This window comes from Chamaea fasciata, unplaced genomic scaffold (genome assembly GCF_029207755.1).
Source record: "Chamaea fasciata isolate MVZ Bird 193981 ecotype frontalis unplaced genomic scaffold, bChaFas1.0.hap1 SCAF_19, whole genome shotgun sequence".
NCBI classification, from domain to species: Eukaryota; Metazoa; Chordata; class Aves; order Passeriformes; family Sylviidae; genus Chamaea; species Chamaea fasciata.
Genome location: NW_027094104.1, coordinates 9614962 through 9636433, shown reverse-complemented (window position 1 = coordinate 9636433; position 21472 = coordinate 9614962). Strand labels below are relative to the sequence as shown.

At 49.3% G+C, this 21472-nt stretch overlaps 1 protein-coding gene across 1 annotated transcript in view; it reads left to right on the top strand.

Annotated features, from left to right (window-relative positions):
* The window catches only part of LOC136299262 (heparan sulfate glucosamine 3-O-sulfotransferase 3A1-like), a 30719-nt gene extending 11826 nt beyond the window's left edge, over positions 1 to 18893 (top strand). The window contains exon 2 of the mRNA XM_066200714.1: positions 17264 to 18893. Coding sequence (XP_066056811.1) covers positions 17264 to 17882 — 619 coding nt within the window. The 3' untranslated portion in view covers positions 17883 to 18893. The remainder of the gene's footprint in view (positions 1 to 17263) is intronic.
* Positions 18894 to 21472: the final 2579 nt, after the last annotated feature.

The following is a 21472-nucleotide window of genomic DNA, read 5'->3' as shown; positions in this document are numbered from 1 at the left end:
ACACACCGGGAAGGAAAGGATGTTGTGCACCGAGAGCCATCCCATCCCCGTGCTGTCCTCACCTCCAGATGCAGGAGTGGAACCCTGAGATGATCTCATTCCTGCCCTGACCAACCTTCTCCAGCCCACTCCCAGCCCAGAGCTGTAAAATAAATTCCAACAGGATCCTGGAGATGGGGAGCAGGGAGAGACCCGGGCAGTGTCCTGCTCTCCTCCCCTTGCAGCTCCAGCTGTGGGCAGTGCCGGGGGCTCCAGGCACATCCCTGGCTGGGACCCACAAGCCATGGTACTCTGTGGGGAGAGGAGTCAGGAGGGAGCTTTGGGGAGTGATTATCAGCCTCAGCCGAGGCAGGGACATGGGTCAGAGAGGCCCAGTTGTTTCCTGGTGATATTCCTGCTGGAGGGGATGATAAGGCAATGTGGCAGATTCACAGAGGTTGGAAAAGACCTCCAAGATCAAGTCCAACCCATCCCTGACACCTCAACTAAACCCTGGCACCCAGTGCCACATCCAGTCTGCTTTAAACACATCCAGGGATGGTGACTCCACCACCTCCCCGGGCAGACCATTCCAGTACTTTATCACCTTTTTGTAAAAAACCTTTTCCTAATACCCAACCTGTATTTCCCTTGGCGCAGCCTGAGGCTGTGTCCTCTCGTTCTGTCAGTGCTGCCTGGAGAAAGAGACCAACCCCACCTGAGCACAGCCACCTTTCAGGGAGTTGTGGAGAGTGATCAGGTCACGTCTGAGTCTCCTTTTCTCCAGGATAAACAACCCCAGCTCCCCCCTCAGTCGTTCCAGGTACAGATCTACCTTTGAGCTTTGGAGCAAAGTAAGGGCTGGGACAGTGGGGACATCCCCTGAGCCCTGCTCTACTTTCAGGCACCAGCCCGTGGGTCACCCTGACATTGCTGGCTCAGCCACGGGCCCTTCCCTCAGCAGAGATTTCCAGGAACGCCATCTCCCACTAGGCAAATCATAGCCAGCATATGGATAGGGAGAAATTGGATTTACCCTGTAATCTAATCAATGTTAAATAACAGTAATTCCAACTCCGAGCTCCGTGTTTAAAGTGCTGTTGGTCTCTGGGGTTCATTGGAGTTATTTAATCTAATGAAATCCCATTATTGTCTCATGAGGGTGCACCACGGGGATGTCTTCCCTAGGAAGAAAAGCAACGGTTAAAGAATTGGCAGCCAGGGACAAACATCCAGGAGGGGAAAGGGGCTGAGTGCAGCAAGCTGAGGGTTTCACCTGGCAGGAACTCAGAACACTTTGGCTGCATCATTCCAGTGGTGACTGTCACTGCTCAGGACAGGGTGGTGGGGAGCATACGCCCAGATTCCTCCTGCCTGTCACCTCCCTGGGCAGGCTGTCCCACGTGGTGCCACCTTTTTCCTTCTCCTGGCCCAAACAGGAGTTCTATTTCTTAACCCATCTCAATACGCAGCATCACGCTTGCTGTGCTTCCTGCAGTGCCTTGTTCTCAGCTGGTCCTGGCTGTGTTGGCTGCTGGACTTCCACAGAATCAGAGAATCACCGGTGGTTTGGCTTGCTGATCACAGACCAGCTCATTCCAAGCCCCCTGCGGTAGCCAGGGACACCTTCTCCTATTCCAGGTTCCTCCAAGCCCCATCCAACCTGACCTTGAACACTTCCAGGGATTTAAGATGGTTTCCCCCAAACCTGCTGAACTTTTTCCATTTGCATGGAAACAATTTTTCCCTAACCTGCCTTGTAGAGGGAGACAGGACCTCTTCCAGGTCGCGTTTCCCACGCTGGCTTTGTGACAATTCCTGAGCCTTCAATCAATTACATCACAACAGAGTCAAGCCGAGCCTATTGCACCAGTTGCTCTCCTGCATGCTGAGCTTATTGTATTCAAATATCTTGGAATTCTCTCAGCAGAAGGCAGGGACTCTGCTGCTGTCAAATAGCAGCAGGGCAGCATCCTGTGCGCTGGGGGAGTGTTCTTTCCCCTGTAGTGCGTGCTCCAGTTTCCCATTATTACTTCTTTAATAAGACTGATACTTACTCTGCACCGCTCATTTGCTGCTAAAATTGGAACCATTCGAGCAGTAAGTGACAATTACCTTTTGAGCAGCGTGGGGTAGGAGCGCGGTGTGGTGCTGCCCCAAAGCAGAGGGATCAAACCTGCCTTTCAGGTGTAAATTCCTGTCTCACGCTGGACCGGCTTTGTAGGGATGACTGTCGGGGGTGCCCAGCATGCTCCAGAGGAAGGATTGCACCCATAGGTGCTGGGAGAGGACACATCTGGCTCAGCATCTCTGGGTGTGATGGGAATGAGGGGTTGTGGCTCTGTGCTGCGGAGTTATCTTGGGACATCCTCGGAGCTGCCCATCCGCAAGGAGCAGCTTCTTTCCTCAAAAACCATCTCCGTGCTGAAAAAAAAACCACCCCAAAAACCCTACAAAAACCATTAAAAAGGAGCATGTCTGGTAATTTAATCACGTGCAGTGCTCCTAAAACCACGTCTGCAGCGCACAGCAGCATGCCAGAGCCCTCTGGGGGAGCAGATGCGGCAGGGTTAGGTGCAGAGAGACGGGGCAAAGCAGAGATTTCTGGAGGAAGGAGAGCGGAACATCCCGTGTGCCCTGTGAGCACACTCCAGGACCAGCCCTGGTCCCCTGAGGGGTGGCACCGTGTCCTGAGCAGCACGGGGGGTGCTGGCAGGGTCCCCTGGGCTGGCGTGGGAGCTGGGAGCGCTAACGAGGAGCCGCCGCTCCCCGGGGCAGCGCCGTGTCTGTGCTCATTATGCACGTCCCTTTCACACCGCCTTCATTATTCCCCCGCTATCTAGTGTCATTAAGATATCAAGTTCATTTAGGTACATCCACATTGGCAGTTTAATTATGTCTGGGTACTACTCTGTATTTTATTCATGGACTATCTGGGGGCGGTTGTCAAACACAAGGCCGGGAGATAAAGGTTGGGGTGGCTGCAGAATGCTAATGTCCTGCTGGTTCCCTTTTGACAAATACACATGCCAGTTATCACCAAGCTGATTATTTCATTCATTAACACCACATACATCAGCTCCCTTCGCCCGGTATTATTGTATACATTCATCTTTTCATAAACAATTACCTGACAAAGTTGAGAGAGAGGCGAGTGTTGGGGGGATTAATGCTCTGCTGGGAAGTTCCTGGTGTGGGTTGGGAACAAGGTGCTGGGGGTGTGCGGGACGCTCCCGTCAGCGTGATGGCTTCATTAATCAAATTAGGGGACAATAGCATGTCACATGTGTGCCGTGGTTCCCAACAGCCCGTCTGTGTCGGCGGGTGGGGCTCCCTCACCAGTTTGTGGTGATGAGGTGGGCGAAATGAAATCCTGTGGGAAGGCTTGGAAAGCAGCCCAGACCGTGATCTGCACTTCTCATTATTATTATTTTTAGTAGTATTATTGTCATTATTATGATGAGGAATATTTACCTGAAAACAGGCTCTTTGTTTGTGGTTTCTGTCTTTTTTTTCCAGCTCCCTCATGCTGCTTTTTCCCAATTTGGAGCCCTGTGCAGTAGGATTAGAAGTGGTGGTAGGAATGATTAGAACATCACAAGTATGTAACCAGCTGGGGAACAAAGCCCCCACCGTGTCTTCTTTCTACAGTTTTTGACTGGAAAAGCTGGTGAAGGAGAAAAAAAAAAATAGCAGGGAGATGTGAGCAGTGAAGAGTACCCAAAGTCATGGAATAAGTGATTCCTGCAGCTTTCTCAGAGGTGGTGGTGAGACCCACCAGGAAGGGCTGGGGATGCTGCTTGCCCAGATGGAGATCATCCTCCAGCTCCTCATGTCCTGTGCACAAACCCCTGTGGAAGGGATTGATGCTTTAAGTTTCAGCTTTGATGTATTTCAGGTTCTGTGCTGCCCAGGGGTGCAGCTCTGAGCTCACAGTCAGTGTCACTCAGCTCTGCACAAAGCAGGGAGACAGAATAAATCCTTTTCCCAAATGGACACCAAGGACAACTTTCAGACCCAAAAGCTCAAACAAGGGTGGGCTGAAGGGAGGAACAAGAAGGATGGGACCTCACAACCTGGAGCTGGAATTGGACAATTAAACCCCAATATGCAAATGGACCAAAACTTATCGAAGTGTGAGACCTCATGACCGTTTGTCCATTTTGTGACCATTTTGGGTCCACCTTGGGTGTGGTCCTGGCCAGGCTCTTGTCCTGCCCAAGGTGTATCAATAAGGCCTTTCAATAATTCTCTACTTTATTCTCCAGCTCTGTCCAGTCTCTGTTCCAGCTCAGCCTTCCCAAGGCATCAGGATCAGACCTGGAGCTGCTCCCCTGAACACACAGCCCTCAGGGTTTCAGTGTGGTGTCTTACTTTGTTTCTTCAGATATTTTGTACCCTCAACTGTTTCCCCAGGCAGCCTGGCTCCCTGGGATCGTGAGGAGCAGCTGCAGGAGGCCACCAATACAGCCAGAATCAATTCAGCTTTTCACTCAAGCAGACAGGCTGGAAAAGTAATGCTTCGGGGGTCACACTGCTGCACTGCTGCAGCGCAGGATTTGCAAACTAAATAAAGGATCTGAGTGAGTTTTAAGTGCCTAACTCCCTTAGGCCCCTTTGGAAAAAAACCCCACTGGAATAACTAAGAAGCTTTCACTGTGCGTTTGCAGAAACATTAATCCTCCTTGCTGTGTCAAGTCTCTTTGATCACACTTCAAAATCTTCATCTCCAGGGGTCCTGATAGGCTTTCCAAAGTGGCTTAAGAGCAGAAGACCTGGGCTCCCAAGGATCAGAACCCTTTTCCAAACCCTTTTCCGTGGCTCTCTGTGTTGGAATGGAGAGATAACACCATGCCGGGGGTCCCCGTGGTCCCTGCAAGGTGGGACCCCGCCCTGGGCTGATGGGTGACTGTTGTGGTGGGCTGTGGGATTTAAAATCCCTGCTGCTCTAAAGGGTGTCAGCTTGGGCTTGGTCAGCTCTCCCTGTGATCCCTTACGTGTTCCCAGGGAAGTGTGGTGAAAGAGGAAGCACACTCAAGATGGGTTTTCTCTTTGGGTGTGCTGAGAAATGGATGGTGAAGGAGGGTTGGCCTTGCTAAGCAGGGCAGCCCTGCAAAAGGAGAGGCTGGGAGTCATCTTCAGGAGCTGATCTGGATCCTCCAGCCCACTCTAGTTCAGTGCTGAGTGAGGAAGAGCAGTGTGTATTGACCCGGACTCAAATGACCCAAGTTGACTTATGAACCGGAAGTCACTAACTGGCTTTTTTTCCATCCATCCATATTCTGGAGAACACTTCATCTTTCTTTTTTCTTTTTTTTTTCTTTTTTTTTTTTTCTTTTCACATTATTAAGCTGTATTCACTCTGAACAACCTTGGTGTCACACTAATGCTCAAACCTCAGCCTCCAGCTCCCTCCCCTGTGACGTGAAGGTGGAGCACGGTACAAACCTACAGAGCAGCCAGAGCTGAGCTGGCTGCTGTGTCATTTACCCATGAAATTTAGATCTGCTGCAAACTAAAACTTCCTGAAACGTGTCAGATGGCTCTGAGACTGGATTAGGCAGTGATGCATTCCCTGGGAGAAGCTGGAATTGCTGGGCACAGGGAAGAGCTCTTGCTGCATGATCTTGTGAGTAGTGGCTCAACTCCCTGCCTCGCCTGTGGGGCTGGAGAGACCAGCATCCAAATCTGTGCAGCTTCCCCAGCATGGCCCTTGCCTTGCCCAGAACTTGCAAATTAGGCCAGGAAGAACCTTCTTCAGCTTTCTGGAGGCTTTTGCCCTCGTCGCACTTGACTGCTTTTCTCTGGGCATGAAAGTACAGAGCCCTTTCCCAGCCATTAAAGTTTCACTTAGCAAAAAGACAAAGAATTGGCACAGGAAGGACGAAGAACCAGTGCAAGAGTAAACTTGTGTGACTCTGTGTATTTTAGATCATAGCCTGAGGTCAGGCTCCCTTTTTTTTTGTAATACAGACAGAGGTGGTTTTGGCCATGCAGCGGGAGGAGACGTGCAGTGATACATAAAAAAAGTCACTTCTCAGCATAATTTAAGGAACAACCTCTATTCTCAGCAGTGAGGTCCTTTGAGGTGTCTGGGTCTTTCATAAAACTCTCTGCACGCACAGATACGCAGAGAGATGTGCACACACCATCTCCAGCAGTACAGGGCACGTCACAGGAATTTCCCAAACTTTGTAATAATCTCTGCTGAACTGTTTGGGACTCCACACCAATATTTTGGCAGACAGATCCTTTTCCCTCTGCAGATAGGGGAGAAAATCCATCTCCTTGGTCCCAAAACCCCAGCTGGCTGTTCATAATCTCCAGAGAAGCAAGGGTGTCCAGAACTCCCCAGCTGTGGCTGTATATCCCAGTGGGTCACTGGTTTTTCAGCCTTCTGATTGTTTTTCATTTCTACTAGAGTGTTCTCACAAATTGTAAGATAAACAAAGACTGATGTTTGGTAAACACGCATTTTTTCTAGGGGGAAAGACAAATTGATAGACTTCTAAGTTGACCACTGGGGTCAGAGAGGTGTTCCTCTCATCTCCCAGTCCTTGACCAAATCCCAAAAACTATGTAAGTTGAGATCCCCCAAATAAACTTCCTTCTTTTCCTTTACATCTCTCTCCTCTCCTCTCCTCTCCTCTCCTCTCCTCTCCTCTCCTCTCCTCTCCTCTCCTCTCCTCTCCTCTCCTCTCCTCTCCTCTCCTCTCCTCTCCTCTCCTCTCCTCTCCTCTCCTCTCCTCTCCTCTCCTCTCCTCTCCTCTCCTCTCCTCTCCTCTCCTCTCCTCTCCTCTCCTCTCCTCTCCTCTCCTCTCCTCTCCTCTCCTCTCCTCTCCTCTCCTCTCCTCTCCTCTCCTCTCCTCTCCTCTCCTCTCCTCTCCTCTCCTCTCCTCTCCTCTCCTCTCCTCTCCTCTCCTCTCCTCTCCTCTCCTCTCCTCTCCTCTCCTCTCCTCTCCTCTCCTCTCCTCTCTTTTTCTTTCCCTCTGTCTCATCTTTCTTTCTTCTGCTTTTTCTCTCTGTCTTGTCTTTCCACCTTTCTGAGACGTAAGCAAATTCCAGGAAGGCATCAGTTGTCTTTAACACCCAAAGGAAAAATCGAAGGGAAGGGTTCAATTACTGGCATGAAAAATGAGTCTCCTAACGGAGGTCTATCCATTTGCTAGTTGTGCTTGTTTTAAAACTGAATTATAGAGACTGCACATTTTTCCAGAGACAAATGCATTAATTTTTCTCCAAACAGACAAGAGAGAAGCAGAGGGAAAATAAGATAATAAGAGTTTCCACTGTGATTTATATGCCTTTGTGAAAAATAATGGGGGCAGACAGCAGTGTGCTCCAGCAGCTGGGAGGAAGGGGCAGGCGGGTGGCAGGGACGACTGCAAGGAAAACTGCCAGAAGTCCAAGTCTGATTGTTGGTTTTAGATGATATAAGATCACTTTATGTCTCTGACTGGCTTGAAAAATCTCTCTTTCCCTCTCTCTCTATATATACACATATAAAATATAGACCATATGATGCACTTAAAACCAGCACAGACTATGGTGTTTATACAGGAAAGGATTGTGTTTCTGGCCGACCTCTCCCCAGCCCTCCTTCTTCTGACGAAGGATAAACTGGGACCTTTAGAAAACAAAGTGGTGGCTGCAATTTTTAACAGATTTGCTCTTGTATATATTTATACAGGGCAGGAGAGCCCTTCCCCAGGGCCGTCTGCTTGTGCCTGTGGGCAGAAACCAGGGGGGTTGAGTTTATTTTCCTTTTTTCATCTGTTCACTTCGGTTTGATTTATATGGTAAAAGAGATATTTTTATTATAGTGCCTAGTAAATTGGGTTTCTTTATTGCTCATGAGGGCTGTTTCCCAAAATTGGGCTATTTATATAGTACACTGATTGCAATGTATTTCTGATCTTAGATGTCTAACTGTAGGGAATAATAATAAAAAAAATTACAGAAAATTAGATGTTTTTTAAGAAAACCTGCAACTTCTCTTGAAATAAGATGAAATGGGTAACTTTTTCTTGATGTGGCACTCAGCAGCTCCCAGGAAATCATCTTGGTTTGGTGACTAAAGACTTTTGGTGGGAACTGGAGGCTCTGGGAGGTTTTGAAACAGTTTTGTGGTTTGTCCATTGGTGTAATCCACAGGAAACACATCCGTGAGGCCAAAGGCCACCAGGGCTGTGGTACCTACACTGACGTTTCTCTCCAATTAGAGGAATGATTCAATGAATTAATTCCCAGCTGGTTTCCCAGCAGAAAATCCCGCAGCACTCAGATGGATGTGAGAGTGGAGGGAGGCTGGAAGTGACGCTTCAAAGCAAAACTTAAATCTGTTCCAGGGCAGATGGTTAATTGTGCAGTTCAATTTATTTGCCTAATGCAAATCATGTCCCGTTTGCCCGTGGCACCAGGAGAACCAGATTCCCGTTTGTTTTGCTAAAAGCTGATGTTTCAGGGAATATTCTGCAGCTCCCACATGAAACCTCCCGTTTGTGGTCCCAGAGGAGGATGACTTGCACACAGGACGAACTGTGGTTCCCATGGAAAGGTGCTGGGATGGGGACAAGCTGCCAACACCGTGTTGGTTTGCAAGATTCAGCCTCTCATGCTCATGGCTCCAGAGCTGGGGAGGTGCTTTGGCATCCTCTTTTTCCCATTCCCAACCCAGGCAGCAGGAAGTGTCTGTGGGGCTGGATTCCTGCCTAGGGCCAGGAGGGTGTTTCTCAGGGAAACTTCCCAACTTCCCAAAAGGGCCCAATTGGAGCCTGCAGAGATTTTTTCACAGATTCATGGCTTTTCAAAGGAGAAATTTGCATATTAATAAGAAGCTGTTCAGACTGATTGGCTTAATGTGTTTGGGGTAAGTATAATTAAATGTCAAGGGAAATATATCATGAAGTAATGAAGCTGGAGTTAATTCATCAAAAAACGAATCCTGAAGAGGGAGACAATCCCAATAACAAACAGTTCTTTAACCTTCCTCCTTAAGATGATTTGCTTAGTCAGGGCTGAAATGTGTGGTCCTGGAGATCCTTGAGTGACAGAGACATGAGGTGGTTGTTGGCTTGGGGATGGAGGTTTTTCCATCTTCTCCCTATTACAGAGCCTTCAGTCCTGGGTTATTATAGAGCCTTCAGTCCAAGAAGGTTCCCCCAGGGCCGGGTGGGGAAAGGTGCAGCCCTGGCCCCTCCAAGAGCAGCAGCAGCTCCTCTGAGGATGTCTGGGAGGATGTACCCAAGTAAGACTCCAGGGATGCCTTAGGGAGGAGCAACAAGGTCGAGGTTTATTTATATCAGGTGCTGGGCCATTTGTACCCATTTTTTTTTTCCTCACCCCTCAGTCTTTACTCTTTGAACTCTTCAGAACATGTGCCATCCCCTGCTCTCTTCACATCCCAGCTGGGCATAAACCCCAGCCCACACAGGCACGTCTTTACAACGAACAAAAATTGCAATGCAGGTGCCGAAACTGGATGGTTTAAGGTCGTAATTGAGGAAGGTGAGGTCCAGGCTGAAGGCTGTGCTGACCCCTGTCAAGGCTGTGGCTCCTGGCATCCTTCTGTGTGATGGGAAGAGGTTGGGAGCTCCCTCTCCATGGTGCAGACATGCAGTGGACAAACAGGCAAGGACCTCCCAGCAAAACTCTGCCTTAGGTGAGTGCTGGGTTCATGGGATTCGTGTCCAGCCATGTCCCCTGCTGTCCTCTTCCAGCAGTGACTGACCCTCGTGTGTGGTGGGATGGCAAAAGGGAGCTCTTGATTTGCACAGGGAGAAGGGCAGGGTGTGCAAGGATGTAAAAGGATCACGTCCATTGCCTCAGCTGGAAAATCCTCCTTTGGCACGACATGACACAGAGGGGAGTCAGCGGGTTGTAATGAAGAATCACTTCTCATTTGGGAGCTACACTGGAAATACGATGAAATCACTGTGAGCTTGACCTTCTTCCTTGTAAGAGTCAGCTGGTGCGGCAAGAATTTGGCAAACAGCTCACGCCTTGTGTGTGGAGCTCTGCCCACTGCTGGGGTTAAGCTGCCACTGGGAGAGGGACGTGGTGCTGGAGAGACCAGAGGTGATGAGTGTTGGGTCCAGGTCTGATGGGGACAGGAGGAGTTTGTCCTTCCCACTCACTGGAGCTGCCGGGAGTGCTGGGAGAGGAGCTCCAGGGCTGGGTTAAAGAGCTCACGGCCAGCCCAAGAGGGAAGCACTGCTGATGAACCCAACCCTGGCATAGAAAGACCCTTTCGAAGATGCCTGGTGGTTTCTCCATTCCCATACAAAGGACGGACACATGTTGAAGCCCTGGGGCTCTTCATCTGTTCCTGGTGGGCAGAGGGCTGGGATTTACCAGCAATTAGCCATTGGAAAGAAAACCCTGAAACACCCCTTTCCGAAACCCCAGCTGGACAGCCCAGAGGAGGTGGTAGTGCCACCTGTGATTGCCTCAGCTCCGATGAGTTTCTTGTTCCAGCAGAGAAAAATCAATGGCTTGCAGGGCTAATGACATCAGGGAGTTTCTGCTTGTCAATAGCACTTAGGCACCGGTGGTCTCCAGATGTGCTTTTCCAGCACAGTGGATTTTTGGGAACCTCTTTGCACAGTCTCCTCTCCCAGACTGGTCACGGGATGCTGGGACATTGGTGTCACTCCTGAGCACAAGGGGCTGCTGAGCACTGTGCTCCCCACTGCCTGCCGCCCTCAAAGCAGCAGCTCAGCCCATCAATAATTAATCAGAGCAATTAGACCGAGGGTTTGCGTGCTGTAATTAGCTCTGATCCACACAACCTTCATCCCCGGGGGAGCAGCGGGGCAGGAGCTGAGCACGGGGCTGATGAGCAGAGCCCCCTCTTTGCGTGCAGATGCTGCCCCTGAATCCACAGCCCCGTGGCTCTCAGCCAGGGGGGCTGGCATGAAGGGGGGCTGGCGTGAAGGGGGCTGTGCTGCTCTGACAGGGTCTCCTGGGGGTGTGTGACCCCCTTATCTCGGGGACACTGCTGCTTCCCGCCCTTGGCTCGGCTCCGTGTGCCTTGGCTGCCCTGCCCTCAGCCCAGGATTGCTGCTGCTCCTCCTGAGCAAGGTCACAACCTGAGGTCCAGGAAGGGTCTTCACCTCTGGAGTTATCAGCAAACAAGCTGCATGCTCCACGGCATTCCTTAGATGGATTTCCCGGCTCCTCAGGAAGGGATGAGGCTTCCTGGCTGTGGCCTCAGGACAGGGTGATACCAGCTGTTATCCCCTTCAGTGCTGCACGGGGAGCTTGGTGTCCCAGCCCCGTTTTGGAGGCAGTGAGATTCCTGGAGTGTTGCAGCAGCCCTCTTGTTAGAGGGCAGAAATGAGTTAAGACACAGACTTTTTGTTTATCACAGCATGAGAAGGGTCGTGGTTCATTTTTCTTTACAGTTTAGTTATCTTGACTAACTATTCACTGACTCTGCCTGCAGCAAACTCTTGCTACAGATTTCCCTTGCAGCTTCTGACCGTTGGTTATTTCCTGCTGAACTCTGACTGCAGGGATTAGTTTTTGGACTCTGAATGCAGGCTTTTACCCAGCTAGACTGTGGCTGCAGGTTCCAACAGCAGGCTCTAAACTGCAGACCCAGACTGACCTCAGAGTAGTGTTCTTTTCTCTTCAGAATATTTCCTTTTCATTATCTCCTCATTCTCTCTTCCTCAAGGTTCTTCTTTTATGATCCTCTTCTCACCAGCTAACCCACTCCTTTTTATCACACTTATCTTTATTGGATGTATTTGTGACTTATCAGGGGTGAGGCGGAATTGGGTAATTAACACATCTATTACTTGTTAGGGGCAAGGTCACCTGTATGCCCTTCTCCTACTCTGGAGTGGCATTTCTTAACTGCTGAGATGGTTAAACCCAATGGTGGAGGGAGTGGAGAGGTGCCTGTGGCACTTAGGGGGCAGCTGGGAGGGTCAGCTGAGGACACAGCCCTTGGGTGGATGTCACCCTGATCTTTGCAGCCTTCTGATGTTCACGTTGTCGTACTGGGGTTTCTCATGGACTTTTAGGTAAGCAAAAAGTGATGCTTCGAAAAGTGTGCATTCCTCTTTGGAGGAGGGACAACTGATGGACATCTAGGTTGACCAGTGGGGTTGGAGAGGTGCCAACCTCATTGGCCAATCCCTGGTCAAACTGCAGAAACTATATAAATCGAAATCAAAAAATAAACGCCTCTTTTTTTGCTCTGACAGCTGAGTGTCTTTCATTTTGTGTCCTCTAGCGACAGGTGGACACTCGGACACCTCAGCTGGGATGTGATGATGGGCATGGCTGCCTGCCCTGTCCCACTGTCACCCCTGCCCTCTGCACGGGCTGGGTTTGGGGCTGGCACCACTGGCTGTGGTCAGTGCTGGAGGTTTGGAGGGGGCCAGAGAAGGCACCTTGTGGGGGCTGCGTTTTAGGTGGAGGGTTGCACCCGTGCCAGTCAGACTTAAACTTCAGAGGGAGCTTAACTGGAAGGAGAGGTGGGAGGGGCAGGAAGGCAGCTCTGCTGAGATGCTGCCTGACAGAAACAGCTGCTGCTGGCTGCAGATGTAATGAGACACATAAATACTGAGACTTGCTCACAGAAATGCTGGCATGCGCCGTGAGGACGAGCCTGGGAGCTCCCAGGGCTGCTTGCTGTGTGCCAGAGAGAGCAGATTTGGGGGCTGGGGGCAGGAGAGGCTCTGCCTCGCGGAGACAGCTGTGTTTGGGAAGGTGGCATGTAAATGGTGTGCTGTGTTTGTCCCCAAAAGTGGTGGCTGTGACCAGGGCAGTCACCCAGCAGTGACTGTCCCTGCAGCCTGGGCTCTGGCACAGCTGTAGGAGGCTGCCTGCCACCAGCTCTGGGTTTTGGGGTGCTGTGGTGAGTTCCTGAAAGTGCCAACATGTCCCAAGTGCTCTGAGAACTGTCCCTTTGATCCCAGCACAGCTCTGTGCACCGTATTCCCAGAATCCCAGAGTGGTTTGGGATGGAAGGGGCACTAAAGCTCATCTCATTCCAAGCCCCCCTGGCATGGGCAGGGACACCGTTCACTAGCCCAGGCTACTCCAAGCCCTGTCCAGTCTGGCTTTGAACCCTCCCCTGGGCAACCCGTGACAGGATCTCATAGAAAAGAATTTCTTCTTGATATCCAATCTGCTTTCTTCATACTTCAACTCCTCTGGAATACTGGAGATGGTAAAAATCTGTGTGCTGGGAGGCACTGTTGGATTATACCCTTTTCTGACCCAGAGATGGGGCCCCTGAGAGGCGTTTTAAAAACTTTTATTCCATACTCAGTCTCATGTGAAGGGTGAGACAATACAGATGTTACAATTCACGCCATCATAATCAGAAGCAAAACTATTTCCTAATTACAATCCATTATGAGTGTTTCTTGGCCTATCAGCTTTTGCCACACAATGCTGCTAATGCTTCTAAACCCATCATCTAATAATACCCCACATGGGTCCTACTACATCTTTCACAGTTCTATTTCTCCAATACTTGCAAGGCCATCATTTGAAACTTGTTTCCAGTTCCAGTTCTCTCTCAGCAATGTCTGTCCCATCCCACGGCATTTCTAAATCAGCATATTTTATCTCAGAGTTTGCACACAGATCCATACTATGTGAGTCTCCTGTCAGGCTTTGAGAATTCTCTACAAATCCATTTCCCACGAGGGACCTCCCTGCTCTGGGCACAGGCACCCTGCCATGGTGGCAGGACAGCCAGCTCAGCCCATCCTGTGGAAGCAAAGAACCCAGGGATCGTTTCCTGCTGGTGGAAGTGGAGCAGTTCTGCAGGACACCTTTCTGACCACAGCCAAGGGAGACAACCCCGAGTGTTTCAGCAGTGTTTCACTCCTCCTGCATGGTTTGCCATGCTCCCATGGGGAATGGAAGAGCAGAGACAAAGGAAATTCCAAGGCCCCTGACTTGTTTTGTGGGCATGCAGCGTCCTCTGGGAGATGACAGTTGTATCACAGATCCCTCCTATAACACCAAAAATTTCCCTGAGCATTATCTTTATGCTGAGGGAATGCCTCTACAGCAGGATGGGTAAGGATAGGAGAGACCCAGGGCTCCTTGTCCTCTCCTGGGACTATTCCTGCCTCTGATTTTGCTCCAAGCTCAGCTTAATCCATCCTCATTAAAATCAGTGGCAAGGGTGTCCTTTTGCTGTGAATGCCAGTTGGGTTTGATTTTACATCCAACAACACGAGTGATCTTCTTTTTTCCTTGCAGACCTCTCTGATCTTTTACCCCTCTCCTTTCAGCTTCCTCAGTCTCACAGCTTTTCTTGGAGAGTTGGTTTTTTTAAAAATTTTTTCTCAGTTTCCTGAAATGCATCTTTCCATGTATCGATTTCAGCTGAGATCTAAGGGAAGGCAGAGCAGGAGGCTCAGCTAACTCCCATGTACACTCAGAGCTCATCAAAGCAAACACAGAGCCTTGTGAGAGCTGCTGGGGCAGCACAGCCCCTGGGCTTAGCAGCTGGCCTCATGGGAGGGAGGAATTAATCTCTTTAGGCAGCATTTTTGGATTTATATATCCATACACGCTCCCAGTTCCATCAAGTTATCACTTTTGCTGGAGCATCTTTCTTTTCAATCATCCCCTGAACATGCTGTAACGGTACTTCTGGGAGTGTGGGCTGGAGCTGGGGGAAGGGGAGTGCTCGTCAGAAAGAGTTTTGGGGTTTTTTTATAAATTCCTGTTGCAGAGTCACGGCTTAAAATGATCTGGAAGAAAAAGAGAGATGATGGGGGAAGAAGAAGACAAGTTGCTGGTGGCAGCAGTGGCCCAGGGAGCAGCACACACCCCTCTGGGGGTGTGAAGTTGCACCAAGCTGGCTGTGCCTCAGTTTCCCTGTCCTCCCTGTTTGATAGCTCCATGATGGAGAAGGCTCCGTGTTTCCTGCAGGGTTGGCAGCTCTGTCATATGCCTGTCACCACTGTGTCTGGCTCCTTCCTGGAGACAGAAATTCTGGCTCTGTTTCTGTGGAGAAGTCAGAGATGAAATGAGTCCCCTCAGACACTTTGTTTTCCCTCCCTGCCCTGCTGCTCCACCCTGTCCAGAGTGTCCCATCCACCCTGGGACCGTGTAAAATTTCTGGGACTCTGGTACGTCATTGCCACCAATTTATTTCAGCCACCACGAATTTGGCCAGTCTGTTTCTAAACCATTTACACTTTTATCTTTCGCAGCATCGGGTAAATTGGCAAAAAATCATGGCAAATTCCACTGCAGAGTTATGTGCCTGCTCAGCAAGTGCCACACTTACTGTCAGCATGATTCCCTTCATCTTCACATCCTTCAGGATGCATAAGAAGTCTTTCATACTCCTCAGCTTGCTTATTCCCCAGCCTGAATGCCCCAAATCCTTGGAGTTTCCCCCAGACAGAAACCCTCAGCAGAGGTTTGACTTCTCTGGGACCGTGTCTTTGCTCAGGCTCTGTGTAACGTGGTTGCAAAGGGAATTGTTTTAGGAAGGGCCATTCCTTGCCCTCTCCTTTGTAACATCACAGCCTGGGGTTTGGTTATTGTTGCTGGTTTTAGCTGCTGTTGGCTTTCCATTGTTGCTTTTTTTGATAGATGAGTTCAATTTTTGCTGGCATATTGCACAGGCTTGCAAACCAGATGTTGCTGCTGCTGCTGTGGGATGGTCACAGTGAGGTGAGCAGGGAGGTTCATCTCACACTCGGGGTCACAGCCAAGGGGTCGGGGTGTGGGGGGCTGCAGCTGCCCCCAGAACTGCTGGGGGCACGGTGGTGAACCCCACCAGGGTTCACTGCAGCCTCCCCACATCTCTGATGGTTTTTGGCTTCTTTTTTCCTCTGCTGAGGTTGGTATTGGTACACGGGAAACGTAGGTTCGTGTTCAGACTTGGATGTTTAATTAATTCTTATTTAAAGTGCAGTCTCAGGGGTTGTGAGTTTTAGCTAACAAGGAATGAAATAGCTGCTTCTAATTCTTTCTAAGGTTATTTAAGCAATAATTACCCAATCACGAGGTGACACCTATATTATTTATATTTCTGACCCAATAATGACCACTCAAGGCCCGCAATGCAGACCTTTTTCACCCAATTACAGAAAACCACCCAAACCCATGAAGAAGGAGGAAGAAGAAGGTGAAGAAGACAGACCCAGACAACGCCCAAAGTCCTCCATCTTTACTCCCATGTATTTCCACACACTAAAATCCCAAAATCCAAGTTTCCAGAATTCCAACACCATCCATCCCCCATTCCTCCTGGGAAGGACGGGGCTGTGGGGAGGGAACCTGCTGAGGGCCTGGGAGGCAGGATGGATTTGTGTGTGATCAAATGATGGGGGTGGGAATCTGGCATTTTGTAGGTGCTGCTGTCTGGGTGTGGTGTAGGCGTGATGTGTGTGAGGGGGTGGAATGTGGTGTGGCATGGAAGTGGGATGAGGAGGAGAGGGAGAGGAGCTGGGAGTCACCTGCTCCCGTGGCTCCTACACCTTCCTGGTTTGCCTTGTTTGACATGAAGGAGCTCAGGGTATCCAAATCCTGGGGCTCTTTAACAAATCCCACCCAATCCTGGTCCGGGAGGGCTCTGAACTCTCAAGGGGACCATGGAGCAGGATGGACCCTGGCCAGAGCCCCAAGCCCCTTCCCACTTCAGTCTAGGAGAGCTTCCCAGAGCAGCTGGTGTGTGGGATGTTTTTGGGTGAAAGAAGGAAATTTTTGAGGTCAGGGGGCTGATGTCGCACATTTCTGTTGCACATTTTTAAGTGGCATCAACTTGCCGCCTCCTTGGAAATGCCAAAAAATAAACTCTTGCATCCCAGCCCTTAAAAAATTCCTCTGTCCTACAGGAAGGGAGTGTTGTTACTCTGGGAATTCAGTGTTATTCCAGGGAATTTAAGCCTCTGTGCAGGAAATCCCAGTGTGGGCAGGGAGGAATTTAAAGGGACAGGGCATTTAGGATGGTTGAGGTGTGCTGTGTTCCCACCATTGCAAAGAAGGGAGGTGGGATCCAGAGGGCAGGGCTTGGACATTGACACAAATGAATCCAGGTGTAATTCCAGGTAAATGGGCAGAGAAAGGAAGTGGGAAATCAAGGACTTTCAGTGGGAAATCAAGGACGAGTTCAGGTGTTTGCACAATAAATGCAAGGAGGGAAGGGCTGGGCCAGAGGCTCAGGACCATCCTGCGCTTGATCCCCAGGACATCCCCAGAGCCCTGCCCACGTCCAGGGGATGATCCACATCCAGCCCCTGCCCAGGGGATTTTGGCACTAACATGTCCCTCGTTCCCCCTCTGGCAGGGACCTGATGCCCAGGACACTGGAGGGGCAGATCACCATGGAGAAGACCCCCAGCTACTTTGTCACCAAGGAGGCCCCGGCCCGCATCTCCTCCATGTCCAAGGGCACCAAGCTGATCGTGGTGGTGCGGGACCCCGTGACCAGAGCCATCTCGGACTACACCCAGACGCTCTCCAAGAAGCCTGACATCCCCACCTTTGAGAGCCTGACCTTCAAAAACAGGACTACGGGCCTGATCGACACCTCGTGGAGCGCCATCCAGATCGGCATCTACGCCAAGCACCTGGAGAACTGGCTCCTCTACTTCCCCATCGGGCAGATCCTCTTTGTCAGCGGGGAGAGGATGATCAGCGATCCTGCGGGGGAGCTGGGCAGGGTCCAGGACTTTCTGGGCCTCAAGAGGATCATCACTGACAAACATTTCTACTTCAACAAGACCAAGGGCTTCCCGTGCCTGAAGAAGGCGGAGGGCAGCAGCAAACCCCACTGCCTGGGGAAGACAAAAGGCAGGACCCACCCCGACATCGACCAGGAGGTGGTGCAGAGGCTGCGGGACTTCTACCGCCCCTTCAACATGAAGTTCTACCAGATGACAGGGCAGGACTTCGGCTGGGACTGAGGCTGAGAGAAATAATTTAAGAAAAGGAAAATATAATATAATATATATATTTTTTTTACGTATCAGTAGAGAGGGGGGAAAATACGGGGGGAAAAAAAAATAATAGCTGTGCTGAAACATGGTTTGCTCTGATTTGGTTTCTTTTTTTTTTTCTTCTTTTTTTTTTTCACACTGCTTTGTTTCCTTTCTTCTCTCGGAGAAGAGGTGCTGGGGACATCCAGGAAAGGAGGCTGTGAACAGCAGTCTGGTCCTATTGATATGAGCAGCTTCCCTCAGTGGGCCCAAGGTTTAGCACTGTAAAAAAAACACAGGTGCAAAGTTCTTAGAAGTGACAGGGGTGCTTGGGGTAGCTCAGAGTCTTCCTGAAAGTTCAGCCAGTTTTGGGCTTGCAAGTGCCATTTTGGCCAGACCTCACCACTTTTGACAATAAAACAAAGGTGGCTTAATACCTAATTTGGCTTTCCAAACGTTACCTTAGGGGATTTTTTTTTTTTTATTGCATGAAACATTTGGTGAATTTTGCTTCCACTTATCCAATTTTTTTGTTTTACTTTTACCCCCCTTAAATCAAGCTCTTTTCATCAGCCAAAATTATTTTTCCTCTTAAGGGAGCCAAAACCAATAATCCTTTGTTTTGTTTTGAGACAAAATAATTTTGGTAGCCAAAAACGAAAGAACACAAATGATTCTTTTGACTCTGTAATGAAAATTGCCAGGTAGTCAAAAGGCCTCATTCACGGGAGCTGGCTCTAAACCAGTGTTCCTTATTGCATCCCTTTTGCTACTCATGACAGCAAAATGTTTTTCTAAGGGTTTTTTTTTTTTCTAAGGGGGGCCCATCTGAAGGGATTTTGGGGGTGGGATGGAAGGTCCACACTGAGATGATCCTCAAGGCACACCCTGAAGGTGTTGGGGGAACCCACCAGGCACGTGCAGGAAACTTCTCAGTGTCCAGTGGACGTGATTTGAGCCATAATGATGAATGTTTTAAGCTGGGCCAGTTTTAAATAGACTGGAGGGAAGGGTTGGTTGGGAAGAAGAGAACAATAATCGTGTCCAGAAAGAGGAATGTGAAAACGATAGTTCTTTCCTAAAGGAGAACTGAGAGGGAAGCTGGAAGGTTTTAAGGGCTTTGAAAATTGTCAGGCAAAACAAATCTCCTTTACCACGTTTTTTTAGCTGGTGGAAATGTTTCAGTGACAGAAATGTGTTAGTGAAGCAGAGCCTTTTATGACCACGGGCTCATTTATCTGCTGGCTCTTGATCTTCAGCATTTCTGAGCTATGGGAGCACCCAGTTATACCTTGGTGCTGCATAAACAACACGGTAGTGCTCCCTCTCCTGAACCCAACTTTGAAAAGTACCTGAAGGGGTAAAACAAACCAAGTGGGGATCCCCCAGGAATGTGGTTGGGAAGAAGCCTGGGGATGAAGTTCACTGGCTGCCTGCACACCAGCCAAGATCTTAATAAAATCTCAGCAGCGCAGAGATATCAAAGAGTCCAAAGAGAATTGGATCAGAGGTTACAGTTTCACCTGAGAGGGAGGCATTTCCACCTGGGCAAGTCAGAGAGGCATGAGACCATGGTCCCTCCCAGCATCTGCAGTTCAAATCAGAAGCTGGGAGAACGTTGGGCTCTTGGTGATGGTCCCTTCAGTGAGTCACAGGAGGTGAGGGGAGCAACATGCCTGTGCTGGTCAGAATGGGCATAAGGTGGAGCCAAAAGGATGGTGGGTAATTATTGGGAAAAATATTCCAAGAGCAAGGCTTTTTGGGGCAGGAATGGGGGATGGACACCCTCCCATGCTGTGCTCTTTCATCCAAGTGTAAAAACTAAGGTGGTAGTGAGGGTGAGGCATCAGTCACTCACAGGCACAGCCAAACAGTGCCAGCACCAGCAAGGCACAAAATCTGAGGTGTTCCCAGCTGAAGAGAAGAGTTAAGTGGGCCATTTCTTTGGTATTTCAAGGAGAATTAAGGTTGGGATAATATGGACATGCCTTTGACAAATTGTTGTGGTTTAAGCCCAGCTGGGATCTCCGCCCCCCTCACTCACTCTGCAGGTGGGATGGGGGAGAGAACTGGAAGAGTAAAGGAACCTGTGGGTTGAGGTAAAGACAGTTTAATAGGTAAAGCAAAAGCTGCACACACAAGCAAAGCAAACCAAGAAGTTAATTCCAGACTTCCCATGGGTGCTCAGATGCTCATCCTCAGGTCAGCAAGGCTCCCTCACATTCGGAATGGTGACTTGAGAAGACAAACACCATCACTCCAGAAATTTCCTGCTTCCTTCTTTCCCCGCTTTTATAGGCTGAGCATGATTCCATATGGTCTGGAATGTCCCTTGCATCAGTTGGGGTCAGCTGTCCTGGCTGTGTCCCCTCCCAGCTCCTTGTGCATCCCCAGCCTCCTCACTGGAGGAGCAGGAGAAGCCTCGATGCTGTGTAAGAACTGCCCAGCCACAATGAAAACATCCCTGGGTTATCAATACTTGCCCTTTCCCAGCACAAATCCAAACCGCAGTCCTGTGAACACAATGAACTCCACCCCAGCCAAAACCAGCAGACAAATATAAACATCGTTTACGAGTACGATGCTGTAAAAAATCAATATTGTTATATTGCTATTTCCTCCCACACAGTGGCATTTGCACTACTATGAAACAGCTTTATGGGGCCACAGACTGGTCTCCCCATATTGGACAAGCTGCAGCAATACAAAGAATTTCTTACAGCTGAGTATCTGCACCTGCCACCAAATCCCTGCCATTAAATGAGGGTACACAAGCCCATCAAATGTGCCTTTAAAAACTCTTCCCAGCACATCAAGCCCAGCCACTTAGGAATACTTTCCCCTAAATACTTCAGTGTTTTACTCGCCCTCCTTTCCAAGGGTTTGAATACCTTGTTGCACACCTTGTAAAGCTATTTAGGGATCTGAGACTGTGATTGATTGGTTTTGATCTGGGCCATAAGTAGTTTTGAAAATCCCTCCACATATGAACAATGGCTTTTAAAAAGAGGTCATGCAACCAAATTGCTTTGAACTCTAATAGCATTTAAGCCTCTAAACTCTTCAGGCTTATTTGAAAATCCGGCCATGAAGTTTAGATTATTTTAACCTAAGAAGAACTGGAGGTAAACTATTAAAAACCGCATCCCTCCTGGGCCTGCAGTGCTGAGCACGTGTACTGGAGGGGAAAGCAAAAGTAGCTATAAATAAAAGTGACCTGTATAGTGTTTTTTCTTTAAAAAAATAAGCGGAAAAATCAAAATATAAACCATGAGAAAATAATTAGGTTATTAAAATGCTTCTGGTCTCAATAATCAAATCTGCCATTAGGCACTGATGCAGCCTAGGCTTATACACGATGCAACATTTGGATTTTTGAACAAATCCAAATTTTGGATTTTTAAGGAAAAAAAATAACCAAAACAAAACACACCAACATTTACAAGGCATCCTATCAACATCAAGTGCCCAACTGATGGTAAGGAAGTTTTATACAATGAGGGTGGTGAGGCCTGGGTTGCCCAGAGTGGTGGTGGTTCCCTGGAAGTGTCCAAGGCCAGATTGGACCTGCAGCAACC